This window comes from Pollachius pollachius, assembly GCF_949987615.1.
Source record: "Pollachius pollachius genome assembly, chromosome: 4".
NCBI lineage: Eukaryota > Metazoa > Chordata > Actinopteri > Gadiformes > Gadidae > Pollachius > Pollachius pollachius.
In genome coordinates this window covers 19,689,638-19,709,637 of record NC_136937.1, presented here as the reverse complement: position 1 = coordinate 19,709,637, position 20,000 = coordinate 19,689,638, and the positions used below count along the sequence as shown (strand labels likewise).

Here is a 20,000-nt window from a genome sequence, read left to right as displayed (position 1 = left end):
TTTATAACAATTACTATTTGAATATGATTATGTTTGTTTTCAAAAGGAATTTTAATGTGTGAGTAGCCGTATAATAATTCAGAATAATTCAGGTCAATAACATGCTATTTTTTTATAAATAATTCGCTGAAATATCATAACGTTGAAATATAGTGTTTCTTCATGAAATATACTTTCTGACAAAACTGCAAAGTCGCAGGGGGCCTCACAGTAGTGAAATACTGCGCGGTGTTAATTGGGAGATTACTAATATCTATAATTAACATCTCTGCAACTGCTCAACTGTCTGCTATGTCCTTTTAATTTGACGATGGGTTTTAATGGAAATTAAAAAAAATCCAAAGCTTGTCTCATAGACAATGTGCCGTACATTTGCGAACCAAACCGAACTGCACCCTCCGGTGGAAACGCGCCATTAATGGCAAAAATGGCATCCATTGCCTATGGAAATGGTTACTTATCATAAATAGAAATGAAGGGAACTGTTTTTATCCAGCCTTACAGTCAATACTAACCAATGTGGATGTATAGTGAAGCTTATTGAATATTTAATCAGTGCTGCATATTGTCAGTAAGATTTATTACGTTTTGTCACTACAGACCTACTTTGAAATTATGAATTAGACCATAAAACTTATTTACATTTATAGACGTTTTTATTTATAGACAGTCTCTCTTTCTCTCTCTCTCTCTCTCTCTATCTCTCTCTCTCTCTCTCTCTCTCTCTCTCTCTCTCTCTCTCTCTCTCTCTCTCTCTATCCATCTCTCTCCCTCTCTGTATCTGAGCTGCTATGTCAGTTTGCAAATGGTGGAAAATGGTTTCATATAAATCCTTCCAACAACAAATTTGAAGCCAACCACGATAACTCATTGCCAATATTGATTTTATGTTGTAGACTACCACTGTGCATTGACAAAGTGTGTTTACAGCACAACTATTTGCACTGTTAGACCTATAGTTACAGTGTATTGGAGAATAGAGATATTCCTATATAGTTACATACAGTACATATAGTTATAGACTAAGTAAAATAAATCCCCACAGAGTGTAGGATAAGTAACATTCAACATTCTTCTTTTGTAAAAGTAAAATATAGAATCTGTGAAATTGTGTTTTCAAAGGAAAAATGGTCATGCCTTTTAACGAGTTGGATTGAAGAGTATTTGAAGTATTTTTCATTTCAGTTGTATGTGGTTTGAAATGTATTCTCAATAATAATTTCATCAACAGTTTCACAGAGTAAGTGTGTGGTGTGGTCTTGTTTAAGACTTCTAAACATACAGACACTAAGTTAGATTAGTTTAAAAGGAGATCGTGAAGGGTGGAGCAGACTTGTTGAAAGTCATGAAGAACGAAGATAAACACAATAAACAGCTCATGGACCAACTGCCATCAAGGAGAACATCATCGCATTCCTTATTGGTTGCAACTGCCATGAAATTACCCTCAGTTTGGACCTGAGCAGAGCAGGGGGAGACAATAGTTGGAGCGGTGTGTTTAGTGTGTCTTCAAACAGTTGGAACGGAGTGTGAAATAAGAGTTCTATCAAGGTACCTGATCAAGCCTTGTTAATTGCCATGAAAGACTTGACGCAGTTCAACAGTGAAGGGCAGTAGCAGACGTTGACAATGAAGACAGAAAGCTGATAGTACCAAAAGGCAAGGCCAGATGATCTATTGTACTGTTCTGATCAGAAGTTGAAAAGCTCCCCCTCCACATTGTCCTTCACAGTTTCTTCAAGGAGGAAATTCTACAATAGCGCTGCTGAAGAGAGACACAAATTATTAGCATTCTGGTGAGATCATCAACTCAGGGGGGTGAAGACCCTGAAGTGTTCAGTTGACTGTAAAAACAGAGCCAAGCAAGTGAAGAGTAATGCATACAATGAACAAGCAGATACATGCAATAAAGTGGCAGACAAAAAAACATTCAACACATATTTCTATGGAATGAATATAATATATTTTTAACATCTATTATTAATGCATCATTTTATATGATGCAGATTAACAACTATGTTAACCAGAACCAGTGAATCAAGATTCTTGCTCATTACATTTTTTTCCTTCATTAACCTGAGGAATGTCCACATTTTGAATGTGAATTCAAAACATTTGCTGACATGAAGGGAATGCACTGTGTTCTGTCTCTCTACCCTGAAGGATCTGGGTAGGCCGGTATGAAGATCAAGGCCTGTCTGACTCTAAAAGATGCTAGAAACATTCAAAAACAATACAATACAATACATTGCAAACAAATGTATTAATCCCACTATGGGCAATTTTTTTGATCAGCTTGTTGTAAACACAGTAACATAGAAACAACAAATAAAAAAATAATGGAATGAATCTATAAATAAATAATGTTTATAAATAAACTAGATAAACTAGTTAGTAAAAGTAATATCTACATAAAGCTTTTGTATATTGTTTGTTGTGTTTATTTATCTTCGTCAGGGGTTTTCTTTGACTGGAGTTATAACACTTTAATTGACAGTTTGGCACTCTAAGGAGTATATACCTGATACCCCTGTCTTGTGTCTCATGTAGAGGACAAAGGGTCACAGTGGAGATCTGGACCCAACTTGAGCAACTCTCAAATACGCCCACCACACTGATACACAAACAACTTAACCAGTCAGTGCGTTTACATGACACTCAAGAAAATCGAATTATAGGGTTAGTCCGACTATGATTAGATTATTAAGATGCATCTATTCACCTAAATTGGATTAAAAGTAGTAGTCGTGTTGTTGTCGCCATCGGAAAACGAGAAATGGCGATTTATTTAAAAGGTGGCGCAGAAGATGGAGGAAGCCGGTGTCGTGCCAATGTAGTTACCCCCAATAAGAAGTGTATCATCATCAACACGCATTCAGTACACACTACGCTTCGATTTCCCACAAGGCTGAATTAAAAGTACATGTTTTTCTTCAGTCATCAAAGCGGTTGTAAAGTAGTAACTTTAACACTAAATCCAATTCCAATTTGATTGACCGTAAACATGCACGCTTAATACTACTATCAATCGAAAAATATAGGGGTGTTAATCCCACTATGAGAAACCCGATTTGATTCCGATCCCGATTTTAGTCAGACTATGGTGTATACATGCACCTCAATAATCCAATTATAGTTGGACTAAACCAATAATCGTTAGTCCAACTACTATAGTCCAACATCAAATTATTGGGTTAGTTTAAAGGACCAGGTGTGGTTACCAGATTGACTCGGTTGCCAGATAGACTCGGGGTCCTGCACTTACAGATGACGTATCGACACTTGAGTATCGACAAAAGCCAACAGACAAAACCCGGAAGGGTTGTTTATAAACGGGGCTCAATCATGGACATAAAAAGAAGGCTCAATCCGTTTTGGTTTTGATTTCATTGAATGCAGCCCGTTCTTTTGCACAAAAAAAGCCATTGGAAACACGTCTTAAAGCACTGATGAATGCATATGTAACCCAGTTCCTGATAGGGACTCTTATTCTGAAGGAGGAGAACAGAAGTGTCTGCGTGTGGGTCGCTGTTTTGACTCTGTGTTGGGAGCACTGGAAATAAAGTGGATTGCCCCGTTCAGTGAATGGAGTTAACCGATTCTTCTTTCATATATTACCCAAGTACAACAATAAAACGCTTGGTTACACATATTTTTTTGTTTTCACATATGTTAAAGTCATTATCACCTTCAATTATCACATTATCACCTTCAAAACTAATCCTATATTGATGATCATTATCTGATCGTTAATACTTGGGAATAACATGGGAATGAATGAAACGCGCATTTAAAAGACAGCGTTTACAGGAAGTGCGTCATTATTGCGCATCTAGGACCCGAGTCGATCTGGCAGCCGAGTCAATCTGGTGCGGGTACCGGATTGACTCAGCTGCCAGATCGACTCGGGTCCTACTCGGGACCCATTCATCAAAACCAAAACGGATTGAGCCTTCTTTTTATGTCTATGATTGAGCCCCGTTTATAAACAACCCTTTCGGGTTTTGTCCGTTGGCTTGTGTCAATACGTCAAGTGTCGATACGTCATCTGTAAGCGCAGGGCCCCGAGTCGATCTGGCAGCCGAGTCAATATGGTACCCACACTGGCACCCACACCTGTTCTGGTAGTGAGAAACATGGCTGGCTGCTAAATTCAACATGGCAGGTGTCTAGTCTAGTATGTCAAACTAAAAGGGTTCAGCTACTGCCACATTGCTTATTGGTCGGGTTGGTTCAGTTGATCCTACACCTCAAACATACAACCTTATCACATGCAGCTTCACTTTATTTTGTAGTTCTTGCTTGAGTCAGTTTATTGTTTTCCTCTCGTCTTTGGTAGAATATAATTATTTATATAGAAAAAACAAATATTCTCATTGTAATTAATCTAATTGGAATTATAAGGGAACTTCAAAAAGCCAATCTGTACAAGCCTTTATTGGTTCCCATAAAAATATATAATGCCACACAGAACAGCATAACAAAGAAGACAAACAAATGCGACCGCATCCTCTCAGGTGACGTTGCACGTGACGTCACCACGGTAATGGTCTTCACCCATTAATGGAATATACGTAGAACTAGGAGAAGTGCCGATATAACTCAGAAGAGATACAATGTTGCTTGAATACTGGAGCCGACTACAGGGATTTGGATATGAAAACCCTGACAAAACTGTAATCCAGAAATGTTTGGAATATGGAATTTATTTATTAAGTAATGGATTTGGATGGGTAACAAAAGCTAAATCAGAAGAATATAGGGTAAGTAATAGAATAGTGACTTCTACTGCTATACGTAATGTTCCAATTTGTTTTTTTCCTGTAGTAGAGATAGATTTAAATTTAATAGAATTGAGGCGAGTATGGGAAGAGGGTCAGAAAGCGTACAAGGCAAGTAATTATATTAGAAACAATCACTACAGTTATCTAGATATTTATACAGATGGCTTCAAAGATGAAAATGATACAGTATGAATAGGTGTATATATTCCATCAATGCATATCAATGTTGGGAAAGGTTACCAGATCAAATTTCAGTCTATTCAGCAGAGATGATGGCAATCATTATTGGGTTACAGTGGGTGGAGGAAGTGCGACCAGATAGAGTAGTGCTATGTGTAGATTCATTTGCAGCCCTTCAAAGTATCCAGAGTTGGAACTCTAACGGACAGGACCTTCTTTTAGAAATACAACAAGAACAGGAATATCTGTCAAATTTTGCTGGGTTCCTGCTCATGAAGGAATCAAAGGGAAGGAGGGAGCAGACAAAACTGCCAAAATAGCAACAAAAAAGAATAATATAATAGATATGCCTTCTGGGAAAGCAGTATTGAAGTTAAAGCAATATTAAAAAAATAAGTAATAAAAAAGTGGCAAGAAAGATGGGACAGAGAAGTGACTGGAATAAATTATTATAATATACAAAGAAATGTAGGTGTGCATGGTGTTGAAAGGAAAAATAGAAGGGAGGGAGCATTGCTTACAATAATGAGAATAGGACATACAAGACTAAATGCAACTTTATTATTAATAGGGAAAAGGGATGGGTGTGAATGTGGAAAACAGAAACTGTGGAACATATATTGATGGAGTGTGAGAGATACATGGAGCAGAGAATGATGTTGGCTGATAAATTGTAGAGAGCAGGAAGAGTGTGGAGTCTGGGTTGCATACTGGGAACAGCAGGTGTATCACTTAGAAGGCAGCGATCAAATACTTATAGGAGACAGGATTAATTGAAATAATTTAGAATTTATATAGCCTAACCCCCACCCCCCACCCCCTATGTACCCACTTATTTATTTTTCTATTTATTTATTTATCTGTTTCCTTTTTTCTTTTCTTGTAATAACTAATCCTTGAAAAATACATAATGCTGTTGTTACGTATTCCGATACAGCTGGTGGCGATATGCACTAAGAAAGCTATGGTTACTACCCGCCAATAAACAAAAAGAAGAAGAAGAAGAAGAAGAAGAAGAAGAAGAAGAAGAAGAAGAAGAAGACGACGAAGACGTCACCACTGAGCTTCCTGGTCGCTTCCGGGTCACCATGTTGATGCGGGGAGGATTACATCAGTGCTCCTGAGAGTTGGACGGGTCATTGCGTGTTACTGTCAAATCAACGCCAGATGAACGCGGAAAGTCACCATTAAGGTAAGCCCACTGTTCGTAATCGGTCCGATTAAGACTATGCTTTATATACATAGACTCTTGTCACGAGATGACCTTGTGTCAACTCTGGACTAAGTCATACTAAACCGCTAGCACGATGCTAACGCTGATGCTAACGCTGATGCTAACGCTCTGTGTGGAGCTGACAGTCTTCTGACAGGGCTGGTGTAATGAGCTGAGCGGGCTCTGACTTGCAACCTCAGACACTGTCACTTAGTCAACCAGTGACACGCGGAGACATTTAACGCGATAGTTAAAAGTAGAGAAATTATTTGAAAGTGTGGATGTTTTAAACAGAGTATGCTGAGTGAAGTGGTAGCAGATGTCTAATAATGGACCTCCAGGACATCAGACATCGTGTCGGAGTGGTCGGGAGATAACAATGTTATATACCATTACTAATCAGCAGGTCATATTGTTGAAGACCTCATACAACCATATGTATGCGGTGATTCCACACCAGAGGAAGGGGTCACCACTATTGGATAAAACAAGTTGTCTCTGTCTTTTCAGTTTGGTTCGAGAACCAGGAGGTGGAGGAAAGGCAGTCAGAAGAATGCTGAGCCGGCTCTTCAGGCTGCACGGCCTGCTGGTCGCATCCCACCCACTGGAAGTGATCGTGGGAACCATCGCTATCACGGTGTGTCTCATGTCCTTGAACAGCTTCGTGGCCAGCAGCCAGGTGTGCCGCTGGGATGAGTGCCCAAAGAGAGAGGTGAGGCATTAAGGTCGAGCTTCTTTAGAGGATGATGTTAACGTTAAAGTAAGATGATGGCTCATCTCCTCATTTGTTCTTAATCTTCCAGAAAATTGCGAGCAGCGATGTCATCATGTTGACCGTCACGCGCTGCATGGCCATTGTCTACATATATTTTCAGTTCAAGAACCTCCGTCAACTGGGCTCCAAATACATCCTTGGTAAGTGTGAGGGAGACCTGCTTACCTTCTTGATCTAATGAATATGTTGCCCTCAATGTGATCCTTTAATTGTTCCACATTGATGATGTCTGATCATTAAGTTTGTCTTTCTGGATCTCTTTAGGTATTGCAGGGTTATTCACTGTATTCTCCAGCTTTGTGTTTAGTACAGTGGTCTTTCACTTCTCCGGGAAAGAGCTGACAGGTCTCAAGTGAGTATAAATATTAACAAGTTGTAAATCACAAACGTAACAACTTCTTTCTAAAAGTTGAGTGCCATGCTTGTAGCCTGGTCCTACCAGACTATCGTTCCTCATTTCCTTTGCACAGAGAGTCTGGACCTACTCAATTGACAAACGTTAACTCACTTGAAGGCGGGTCTGTTGAAGTTTAAAACTATTGGATCTGCCCTGTGCCACTCTGGATGTGCCATAACCAATCGCTAACGTTTGGCCGGGAATCACGTTGCGCGCAGGCTGTAAACAAACCAAACACCGGGCGTGAAGATGTCCGTCAACGAGAGCTGACTTTGACACCATTGTTCTCAGCCACTCCCTCTGTACGCTGATTGGACGCAGTAAATTTGGAGAAAACCCACTAACGTACCGCAGACCCAGACCTAGTACTGAAGGGAAATTCAAATTGAGCGGAAGTACTTAGGCGGGCGGAGCCAGGCTACCAGGCTTGATGCTCTTAGTTAGAATGGGGAATATCTGTTCATTTAGATTTGTTTTATGATTCCATTAAGGTTAGATTAATATATTGAAATAATCCATCCCTTGTTCAGAAAACTTTCAACCACTTTCGTTTGTCTATGCAGTAAGCGTAGAGCGAGGAAAATTGAAAGATTATATAATTGGACTTGGTGGTAATTTGAGCACTGCTAAATGTGTACTTAATATTATCCATCTTGTCCTGCAGTGAAGCCCTTCCATTCTTTCTCCTGCTCATCGACCTGTCCAAAGCTTGTGCTTTGGCCAAATTTGCCCTCAGCTCAAATTCTCAGGTTAGAAATCCTGCTTGTTTTGACCTGATTTAGTCTGAATTGTTCTCTAAATGCTGTAACACAGTGTGACCTTCCCCCTTAGGAGGAGGTTAGGGAGAACATTGCCCATGGCATGTCCATCCTGGGCCCTACCTTCACCCTGGACGCTCTTGTGGAGTGCCTGGTCATCGGAGTGGGGACCATGTCAGGTAATCTGTGCGGCCTTTCAGAGATTCTCTCAATATGTTTTGGTTCTTACTGTACTCTCTGTACAATTGATATTGGTTGGCATAGTGTAAGTAGCGGTAGAAAACAAACATCCTTACCTGTCTTAGATGTTTGTTGACATGATATTAAAGGGTTATGTACCAGTGACCACAAGCCTAAATATGCTACTTCAGAAGTGCACTTCAAGGGAATCCTGTAAAAAACTCCCAGTTGAGCAATTCCTTATCCTGTTTCATATGATGAGTGGAGGGTTTAAACCAGGGTCTACTGCAATTTGAGCTTTTATAACAACAAACTGTACTCTTATGTGTATGCATAACACTTTGTGACCAACCAATATAAACACACGCTTTAGCAATCCCTACAGCTATAACATGTTTTATGATGCAACAAACAAATAAACCATATGTTCCATGTTTTAGAACTTAAACTTGGACACTTGGGCCATTGGTGTTCTAGAAGGAAAGGCAATAGCCTTGGACATGCCCATGTTTGACCTTTCTGTGGTCATCTTGTTAAGGGTGAATGGCATATTAATGTAATCCTTTTGTCTTACAGGTGTTCCCCAGCTGGAGATAATGTGCTGTTTTGGCTGCATGTCCGTCCTGGCCAACTACCTGGTCTTCATGACCTTCTTCCCTGCATGCGTCTCCCTGGTCCTGGAGGTAACCATGTCCAAACACCAGCTACAGAGTAGGAAAACAAGTGGCTGAAGAGCCCAGTCAAAGTGGTGGTACTTTTGAGGAAGGTTCTCGGTTTGTTTTGTAGTTGTCCAGGGAGTGTCGTGAGGGCCGCCCTGTCTGGCAACTGAGCCACTTCGCTCGTGTGTTGGAGGAAGAGGAGGTCAACAAGCCGAACCCAGTCACTCAGAGGGTGAAGATTATCATGGTGAGTCTGATTATTGCTAGGACATATAGGGCTGCAACAATGAGTCGATGGACAGAACATTAGTCTAATATTTATTTTTATTTTATTTTATTTTATTTTATTTATCATTACAAAGTACAATTTCAAAACTTTTGCGACTTGATGCTACAGAAATTCTTATTTGTTCATGGTTAATACCCAATCGTATAAAATAAATACCTATTTTCTTCTTGGCTGCTTATCAGATAAAGCAAACAAATGTCAGACGTGACTTTGGACTATGGTAATTTGTGATGTCCTTCTCATTTTTTTTTAGATTAAATGATTTGATGAAAAAAATAATCATTTGTTTTAAATGTGAAAATGATGGTTAGTGGCAGAACCAGAATCATGTTTTTTTCTAAGCATGTTCAAAAGAAGTGGTTGGTCTATGCTTGTTACCTGCCACTGAATACAAGTGAGACCTTTGCTGTGTCTCCCCAGTCCCTGGGCCTGGTGCTGGTCCACGCCCACTCTCGATTAGCTACCAACCAGCCGGGGCACAACCATACCTCGGAGGAAGGGCCCATCGCCAGCAGGCTGGGCTCTGGAGATCGAATGTGGCCCGTGGAGCTGGGCAGGTGAGGTCAGGCTATCTGGTTCTGTGTTGGTATGCGCCAACTATTCAGCGTGCGTTCGTTTTGGATTTGTAAGATGTTTCATTCACACAACTGCTACAAATATTTGTGTACTCGTGACCCCTTCTAGGAAATGCATTTTGAATATGTCTGAGTTGAAATACAGCCTGGGACAGTTGACACTAGATCTTGCGATAGATGTACCACAAAGATTAGTTCAGCTTTGATACAATGTAGTCTACGCCAGAGTCCTGCACAGGTCCATTTTTTGAGACTCGCCCGCACCCGTAAAATTCAGCACCAGATCCGACCCGTCACCCGTGATAATATCAAAATTAAATCCACACTTGCCCAGACCTGTTAATATTTGGCCCGTTACCCGACCCATGCCTGTGATAAATCACACACAAGCTAAAATCATTCAAATGAATGTGCTTTATTTTTATCTCGCACTATTGGAGCACGACTCTTCTGCTCTGCCTCCAACTACGAGACGGTTAGAGTTCTGTTACACCTTTCCTGCTGTTGGCTCCCAGACAGTATGAGGAGCACAGTGGAGACGTTCTCTCAGGGGTAACACCCTTCACTTTGACCGGCAGTGGCTGGTCGGAATGAGGCGGCAACCGATTCTTGACAGGCTGGGAGCTTTATTCTTACACACAACCGGACTCGTTCGTTACTTCACTAGACTGACACACGCTACCGCTCGCTCTCCTCGCTCGTCCACTCACTCGCTGACGTCACTCACACACACACACTGCCATTCTCGCACGCACACATATGCTACTCTCGTAACATTAGGTTCTTTAATGTCCCCCCATATTTGTGATATGTTAATGGTAATTTAGACAGACAAATATTTCACATATTTTTAAATTTTGTTTAATTTCAGAAAACTAAAATACTGTTTTGGTTCTCATCCGCTATCCGCCCCCCAGGAGTTCTTTACCCCTCCCCCGCATCCCCACCCGTGAATTTTAGGGAAGCCACAATCCACCCGTTTTAGCCACTTTTATGCTGGTACCCGACCTGTTGCAGGACTCTCTACGCACAGTTTTTGTTTTCCAGTTCAACACATGCACTTTAGTTTAACTACATTGTTGCTGATTATTCCTTGTGTTAGCTTGTTTTGGTTAGACCTCACCATGAAGTTATATCATTGTTTTATTACTATCATTTGATAATTTTATGCTGTTTTAATGTCATCATTTAAGAAACCGTAACCCCCAAGACCCCATTCTGCAACGCCTTATTGGCTCAAGTCCAGTTCAGTGTTTCCCCCAGAAAATGTCTGTCAAGGTGGTCAAAGAGCGGGGAGGGGGCTTCGGTCTTCGGTGAGGGTTTCAGTTCGAACCATACAATACTGGGGGAAGCACTGCAGTTTAAGTCGAGACATTGCAGTTGGAGGGATATGTCAATGACAATTTCATTATGTTAACAGTATAGGAAAATGTTTAAGGGGCCAAGGTGACTTAAAGCCAGCATTGCAGGTGTAGCTGTATTTTCCCAAAGAAATAATGTTGGAATGGAAACAATGCATTTATTTTTTAAACTTTTTTTTTGAAGTAGAGTGAACCATAACATTAAATATCGCAGGTGATATCGTTATCTTAATATAGAATCATGTTATCGCATATTGCAGGTTTTCCTAATATCACGCAGCCCTAGTTGACACGTATAGATTCTTGGAAAGACGATCTGAACACATAAAAAACCTCATTTTTATGTTGTGTAAATTAGACTTTGGTTCCTTTCTATGGATTACCATAAAAAAAGAAACCTTTATGCATTTCTAGTTTTTATTGTGTTAGTATTTTCTCAGACCTAAGAGCTCCCAACCCTTCATGTCCCTCAGCATGGACCTCCTGGAGCAGGCGGTCAGCCTGCTGCTTGCCCTGCTGCTGGCCCTCAAGTACGTCTTCTTTGAGCCGAGCGAGGCCGAGTCCTCCTTGTCCATCACAAGCCCCATCATGGGCCCCCACAGAGGGGCCACAGAGAGCTGCTGCAGGAAGGACCCCGCGGCCCTAAAACCTCCCAGAATCTCCGGGGGGGCTAAGCCACTGGCCACCAGCGGCCCCGCCTGGCCGGCCTGGCCCTGTGAGACCCCGAGCTGCCAGCCTGGGCCTGGCCTCACAGAGAAACGTGAGTTTTGCCCTCAGAACATGACGCTCACAGAGTATAATGATAGGTGCAATATCTGATGTTTCCGGAGTCGGATATCCCGAGCGACCTAACTTGTGTTATATATGTTGTTGTGTAGTGTTCTCACATTATTCCATCAATGTTCAAACCAATCAATGGCGTTGTATTCCCCTAACCGTCGAACATCTGTGGAAATATGCGAAACAGTAGCGATCCCATGTATTGATATTAGGGATGGGCGTGAGGAATCGATTACTCGAGTACTCCTCGTTACAAATGAACTCGGTTGGTGGACAGGCAAACTCGAGTTTGCATATACACACAGACAAGTTTTCTGAAGCAAATGTATAAATATTCTGTGTGGCGCCACTGGCGCGTGCCGTGTGCACAAAGCAGATGAAATGTATCAAATTTCTGCGTGGCGCGTGCCGTGCCGTGAGCACAACGCCAGAATTCAAAAAGAGAGAAGAGATGGCGGTTAGAGCAAAGCGCAGCGAAGTATTGAAATACTTTACAGCAGGGGTTCTCAACGTTTTGACAGCTGAGGGCCAATTTAGGAACCCAATATTTGACTGAGGGCCGCCAAAGGAAAAAAAAATTGGCGGGAAACTGTGTCAGCATCGCAGTGGTGAAAAAAAAACATTGCACCGTGGACCTTTGGGAGTGAGGTCTAAATCAGGAAACTTAGGTTCATCCTTTCAAAGTAATGTACAGTCGGATTAAAACTAACAAATGTAAAAGGATTTAATTGAAAGCTAGAGAGAGTCGACTTTTCTCTTTATATTTATTTATTTTATTTTGATATAATTGTAAAAAAAAGAATAATCTTTTTTTAATTTTTTTTAATTTTTTTTTTAACTTACATCTGTATGTCATTTCGGGACGCCAGGAATGTTTTTTAGGGCCGCCATTGGCCCGCGGGCCACACTTTGAGAACCAATGCTTTGCAGATATAGGAGATCATAAGTTGAAATGGAAAATATGCCAAGCAAAATTGAGCTACCAGAGTACTACAAGTACTATGCGGCAACATATGATCCTGAAACACAGCGGTGAGTTCGGGAAAGCAGACCCGCAGCAACCAAGTGTGTCGGCTATTTTCACCGCCGCAAGACGAAGCTGTAATCCCGGCCGTGTAGAGAAGATCACAACGCTATTTTTTTTTAGTTCATTTGCTGCCGTTTTATTTGCAGCTTTAAGTTATTTGCAATGGTTAGGCTACTTGTTTAATTTTTATTTTTTTAACCATTACAGGCCTTTGTTCGACGTGATTAAAATTGTGAGACGCATATTTATTTTTGTAAGGATGTAAGGAGGTTTTGAACGCTTGCAAAAACAAACAATGAATACTGATAACTCTGCTAACTCTGACTGTTTTGATTGAGAATAAGCATTACATGTTTGGGTGGTAATATTGCCGTTCATCATTAGGCCTATTCCTGCTGCAGATGTGTTGTATTCTAAAAATAGATTAGATTGAACGAGTACTCGATTGATCCTCGAGGAATTCATTCGATCACTTGAATTTGGAATTTACGACTCGTGCCCATCCCTAATTGATATGATATTTTAGATTGACCCATCTCACTACGACGTGCTGCTTTGACATGCCAGCCACAGAGCTAATGGCTAGTTTTGTTACAACAAGGTTTAAAGCGCTCACTAAGTTATTTTTAGCTATTTCTATGATTTGTTTTGACTACGGATAACAGCGCTGGGCTTCCCCACATAACATTTTCGACAGCTGTTTGGGAAGTCACTCATATAATGGTAACTTAGCAAGTTATTGCTATGTTAGTTTGGCTAAATCAAACTGATTGAGCTACAAGTGGCAGAAATTACATATTATACCTATAATTTATTATGGAATGTTATGCCTGGTTGCTATGTGAGATTACAGTGTAAACTGTATTATAATAGAACATTGCTTTACTCTCTATATTGTTTTGGTTTTCAGTTTCCAGAGGAAAGGCGACTGAGGCCAAAGTGTTCACAGAGCAGAACGGCTGCTGTGGATCAGTCCCAGTGGACTCTCCAGCAGAGACTCATGCACAGACCCCCTCCTCCTCCTCCCACCACTGTGGATCAGTCCCAGTGGACTCTCCAGCAGAGACTCTTGCACAGACCCCCTCCTCCTCCTCCCACCACTGTGGATCAGTCCTAGTGGACCCCCCAGCAGGGACTCCTGCATTGACCCCATCCTCCTCTGAGGACGAAGACCCCCGCAGCCTTGACGAGTGTCTAGACATCCTGGCTGATCCACAGGTGAGGTAGAAAGCAGTGAAAATATGTTTTGGGATTTTTGGCTTATGGGCTGCGCCTCACAATGATTTCAATTTTTGTGCATTGAGCCATCATTCAGTCCATACAATTTCAGTAATTAAGTCTGTCTCAATGTTTAAAAACATTTGTAATTGTATAATTATTTTATTATAATGTGACATTGAGACAATAAACTATTACCAGCAAAAGTTAGCAATTTGTGAACAATGAATGCATATGTGTCCACACACGCTAACCAGATATTTGCGGTTATGTTTTGTTTTCATCCTAATTGTTGTTGTTAATCCATTGTAATGACCCTGACAGAGAGGGGCCAGACATCTCAGCGACGCAGAGGTGCAGAAGCTGGTGACCTCCCGCGATATCCTGGCCTACAGGCTGGAGGTAGTGCTGCAGGACGCAGAGCGGGGTGTGGCCATCAGGAGGGACATGCTGTCCTCCAGACTGCCAGTCCCCAACGCCCTGGACCGGCTGCCCTTCAGGCACTACGACTACTCCAAGGTGAGCCTGCTGGCGCACTGCATGCTTCAAGTTTCAACTTACTGTATGTTGTACATCCCTGCAGTCAAAAAATGTACTCAGTTGTGTAGCATCCTAGCTATCTTTGTTGTGTACGGTGAATGGGTTAATCTGGTGATTGTTGGTGCATGGCACTACTCTACTGCTCTACCGACAGCGATATATTGTTGTTTCTCCTTCTTCTGACAAATGTACTTATTGTAAGTCACTTTGGATAGGACTAAGGGCATCTGCTAAATACCCTAAATGTAACCGTAACAACCTGGTCTCGCAGGAATCCGTGAAATGACCACGGTCGCTTAACTCAAAATCTGTGGAATCCTCACGGAAACACTTAAATTGTCTGTGATATGCCAACGGAATTTGCTCCAATGCTAATTAATGACACTCATATTCCGTAGCACACACAAAGAACCTCGTCTCAACGACTGAGTCAACCACGGGCACTTAACTCAAAATCCGTGGTGGCCTCACGGAATCACTTAAATTGTCTGTGATATGCCAACGGAATTTGCTCCAATGCTAGTTAATCGCACTCATATTTCGTGGTACACACACAGATCACCGTCTCACCGACCGAGTCAACCACGGGCACTTTATTTATACGGAGACCACCGGACCTCCTCGAAGCAACGAAAGTGGTCTATTAAATTCATGATGGGTGGGCTAGTATAGGGATATAGTGCCATACCGTCAATATTAATTTCATTCATAGAATTTCCGAGGGGATGATCAATGGTCAGATACAGATCTTGTTTTGACAATAATTTATATCGATGGAACGAGAAAGGATTTAATGATAACGCCTAGAAAATAAATGGTTATAATAATTTAAATATAATTAACCTATAAAGCTTATAACAAGACAACGAGACAATCTATTTGTGGGCCAGCAGAGGCTGCATTTTAACCAAACTCGGCCTATAACCTTATACATAATAGTCTAACTCTACATACATGTCAAATGTATGATATGCTGTAGGCCTACGTATAGGCTAGTTTTTTATATTATAAATATTTAAATTCTGTCTGGTTATTACTGAACTACATTCGCCATAGAAAAAGTACACCGTGTTAGTGGGTGTTACAACCCTCTTGATTGGATTGGTGGAAGTGGATTGTCAATGGTAAGATACAGATCTTGTTATAATGATAATAGCTACATGGTCTACTCATAATATTATAACTAAATAATAGTATTTTTATTTATATAGATATAATATATATTTTAATATTTAATTAATTCAATATTAAACCAATGCATTTCAATCTGGAGATTATTTTCTTCAGAAGGGGGGAAGGGCTGCGCAGGACTCGTCAAAACAACAATCCTATGGTGGTTGCCATCGACCGCCCCCTTCCACCCACTTCTTTACGACCTAGGGCCATTATTTCATTTTCTGTAACATCAACGCATATATCCTTCATTTAATACATGTTCATGTTATATGCACAATATTCTGAACAAATCCCCGAACATATTGATTCTAGATTCCTGTGATAGGAGCTGGACGCTGTAATGAGGAACATTAATGTACACAATGTATGCACTGTTCACGTTGCAAACGACTTCATGAGTTCAAACATCTCTGCTCCAAACCACGTTAAGGGCGGCAACTGAGCTGCCATCCATTGTGTTGTTTTTGTCGTAAACTAGGGTCCGCTGGCTAGGAAATAGGACGCCTTGTAATATCTTTCCATTTAACGCAGTTTAGACTTGTAATTAATAAGTGACTTTTGTATTGAATTTGACGCGTTTTTTATTCAAATCGCTGTCTGGTGTCTAGTTACGTCACTGACAGATGCGCATGGACAGATTTTGTAGTGACACAGCCTAGGCCTATAACCTATTAGTGAAAGCAAAACACCAAGCTCATTGATTTAACGAGGCAGGGTTATTTGAAACAAGTAATTAAGTTATCATGTGTGAGAGGTCATTCCTCGTCCTGAGTGTGCTTCCTATTTATGTCTAGTGTACCCCTACTGTCCACAAGCACCCCCCCCTCCCCTCCCCTCCCCATATGGATATGGAGAATTGCTGCCACGTCCCAGTGGTGGTGGTGTCATATATATGAAAGAGGGCATTCAAATATACTACAATGATCAATTAGGAGGTCGAAGCCCTAAAGGAAGTGATGCAATAGGCAACTTCTGAGTCAAGGCCAGTAACAAGTAAGCTATAGACCTGGGATCTCTTTTATATCAAAGAGGGTCTCATAGGACGCATACGATTATCAACTGGGGGGCTCAAGCCCTACAGGAAAGGCTCACACAGCAACATCAAGTGCTCCATTGAAACGCATTGGCAACAAGCCGTTGCTAGAAATTAATCTAAATTAGTTGACAAGAGATAGAATCTTGTCCATTAGACCTTCAACCAGGGTGTGTCTTGGGATTACTCTGTGAAAATTGTGGGTCTCTGGAAAAAAGCCAACCCTAACCCAAAACCTCTGACCCCCCCCTCCCTGCCCTCCATCAGAGAGGGCCAAGTTTCGGTCCAAGTTAGGCCCTAGAATAAGGTAGTCAAGTTTCAGGGCGGTAGGACCTTCCTATCTCAAAAACTGTCTTTCCACCAAAATCTGACCCACTAGGTCTTGCAGGCAACACTTCTGAGAGGCTTTGTCCAAAAAATACTCACATTTGGCATCCCTAGCTATCTTGAAAAGGTGGGAAAAACGGGCGTGACCTCCAACAGTAAGGTAAATTTGCATAAGACAGGTTAGTTTCTGGTCCCCATTTTTGGTGGGATGGAGGTGTAAATTTGTGCCTTAAGGTGTGTAGATACAGCTGGCCTGTTGACCCGTTTTTGAAGTCTGGGCTCAAAGGGTCAAAAGGAGCCGGCACCACACCCCTTATGAGATAACAAAAAGTGAATGTGAATTTCTCTCATATTTTTTGTCATTATTAAAGAGAGGCCTGATTCTCAGATATGCATGTTGGATGGCTACGGTGTAGGTCTGGGAAGAGCTTCAGGCCAAAATCTTGCAAGCAAGCCGCTGGGTGAGGTGCAACGAAATGGAGCACTTGCTGAGTCATTTCTTGTAGGGCTGGGATCCCTAAGTTGTTGATCATATGCGTCCTTTGAGAGGGGGAGAGGGGGGTGTTTTTGGATACTAGGTGTACACTAGTTATAAATAGGAAGCTTGCAATGGTCATTTCAATCACCAGAAATAGTCAATACACACTCAGGGGGAGGAATGACCTCTCAAACATGATATCTTGATGAACTATTTCAAATAACCCTGTCTAATTAAATCAATGAGCTTGATGTTTTGCTTTCACAAATATGTAATAGGCTGTGTCACTATTAAATATGTCCTTGCGCATATCTCAGAGTGACGTAACTAGCCACCAGACAGTGATTAAAAAAAAATGAGTCACGTTGACGTTGATATGAATCGGATTGTTGAAGTCTAAAATAAGTCTTTCTGAAGTCTAAAATAATCTCCCGATTGAAATGCATTGGCTTAATATTGAATTAATTAAATATTAAAATATATATTATATATAAATAAATTAGGGATGTAAAAAGGCTGAAAGAAAATACCAAACATTTCTATTTTTGATGATGCGCGAGAGATTAAAAAAGAGCCGCACGTAAGTTTGTAAAGAACTTAATGACAATCAGCACATCAAGCTTGATCCATCACCTGAAATCAAAACACCCCGGACAACATGCATGCCCTGTACTACGAACCTCGATTAGTGGGTTAGCGAGGTATGTTGCGCTCAAAGCCTAGGTTAGCTGGGACACGAAAGTCGATCTCTTTTAGCGTCGCTGTATCACCATGGTGACTTATGCTCTCAACCAAACCTGGTCGGGAGCAGGTTTTCATCAAAGTCTATCGGGTTAGATCAGTGTGCGCAGCTTCTTAGCCCCTCCTTTGACAATGGCGTCACCATGACTGGGTGTTCCCGTGGACCTCGGAGCCCTTATCGTACAGGGGTCTCTCCGACAGAGGCTCTTTCGGGACCGATCCCTTGGCATTGCCTGAGAATATTCTTGATGAGAGATACAGGTTCTCATCAGAGGGTATTCGCTATTTGATCATCCTTGTTGGACCTTATGCAGACCATGCTTGTTGCGCATTGTGTCTCTGTGAGAGAGTGGTAGAGTGGAGGTAGAGCGTCAGTCTTGAATTTCTGCGTGCGGGGTTCGTTTCCCAAGTGACGCGCATTTATGTGAAATGCGCGCAAATAACAATATTTTGTTTTACTCATTTATTTAAAGTTATATTTTTCTTATATTCTTGCTCTAAGGTCTTCTGGAATGTTAGAAAATGTTCAGTATTAAATAAATCTTTTTAAATTGCGGATTTGTAATTGATTTTTTTTATTGAAAAGCAAAAAAAAAAAAGTTTATAAAGGACGTAATTGTTTGATTTTTGCAATTGTGAAAAATTAAGCAAAATGATTGAAAAACAGCAAAAGCCACATTTGGTTTCGGCTTTCGGCCAACTGTTTCAATATATTCGGTTTCGGTTTCGTCCAAGAATTTTCATTTCGGTGCATCCCTAACATAAATATACAATTATTTAGCTATAATATTACAAGTAGTCCATGTTATTATCGTTAAAATGCAGCATCTGCTGGCTCACAACTAGATTGTCTCGGTGTCTTGTTGTACGCTTTATAAGTTAATTATATTTAAATTATTATAACCATGTAGCCTTTATTTTCTTGGCGCTATCATTACATCCTTTCTCGTTACATCGATATGACGCGATCTGTATCTGACCATTGACCATCCTCGGAAATCCTATGAATGAAATTCATATTGACGGTATGGCACTATATCTTTCTAGCCCACCCATCTTGAATTGAATAGACCACTTTCGTTGCTTCAAGGAGGTCTGGTGGTCTCCATATATTATAAATTTAAAAAATAAATATATATATATATCACCACCTCGAATCAACAAAATAAATAAATATATAGGCCTATATATGTATAAATATGTGTGTGTGTATATATATTATATATGGAGACCATCAGACTTCCTCGAAGCAACGAAAATGGTCTTTTTAATTCACGATAGGTGCATGCGCGAGAATAGGGATATAGTGCCATACTGTCAATATGAATTTCATCCATATATAAGGGTTAGGGGTGTAACGGTACACAAGTCACGGTTCGGTACGTACCTCGGTTTTTAAGTCACGGTACGGTTTATAGTTAAGGTGAATTTTTTTAAAAACTGCTTGTTTGTCAACAACGGAGAATGGCCGTAGATCAGCAGCAATGAAAACACCAATAAACTTGGTTA

The 20,000-nt window shown here is 40.9% G+C and overlaps 1 protein-coding gene across 1 annotated transcript in view; it reads left to right on the top strand.

The window, feature by feature from the left end:
* The first annotated feature begins 6,052 nt into the window (after positions 1 to 6,052).
* Positions 6,053 to 20,000, top strand: part of LOC307074844 (3-hydroxy-3-methylglutaryl-coenzyme A reductase-like) — a 24,416-nt gene continuing 10,468 nt past the window's right edge. Inside the window, exons 1-12 of the mRNA XM_079735229.1 lie at positions 6,053 to 6,156; positions 6,688 to 6,889; positions 6,981 to 7,092; positions 7,217 to 7,304; positions 8,014 to 8,098; positions 8,181 to 8,286; positions 8,864 to 8,970; positions 9,074 to 9,193; positions 9,656 to 9,792; positions 11,645 to 11,931; positions 13,889 to 14,196; positions 14,521 to 14,715. Of these exons, the coding sequence (XP_079591355.1) occupies positions 6,731 to 6,889; positions 6,981 to 7,092; positions 7,217 to 7,304; positions 8,014 to 8,098; positions 8,181 to 8,286; positions 8,864 to 8,970; positions 9,074 to 9,193; positions 9,656 to 9,792; positions 11,645 to 11,931; positions 13,889 to 14,196; positions 14,521 to 14,715 (1,704 nt within the window). The 5' untranslated portion in view covers positions 6,053 to 6,156; positions 6,688 to 6,730. The remainder of the gene's footprint in view (positions 6,157 to 6,687; positions 6,890 to 6,980; positions 7,093 to 7,216; positions 7,305 to 8,013; positions 8,099 to 8,180; positions 8,287 to 8,863; positions 8,971 to 9,073; positions 9,194 to 9,655; positions 9,793 to 11,644; positions 11,932 to 13,888; positions 14,197 to 14,520; positions 14,716 to 20,000) is intronic.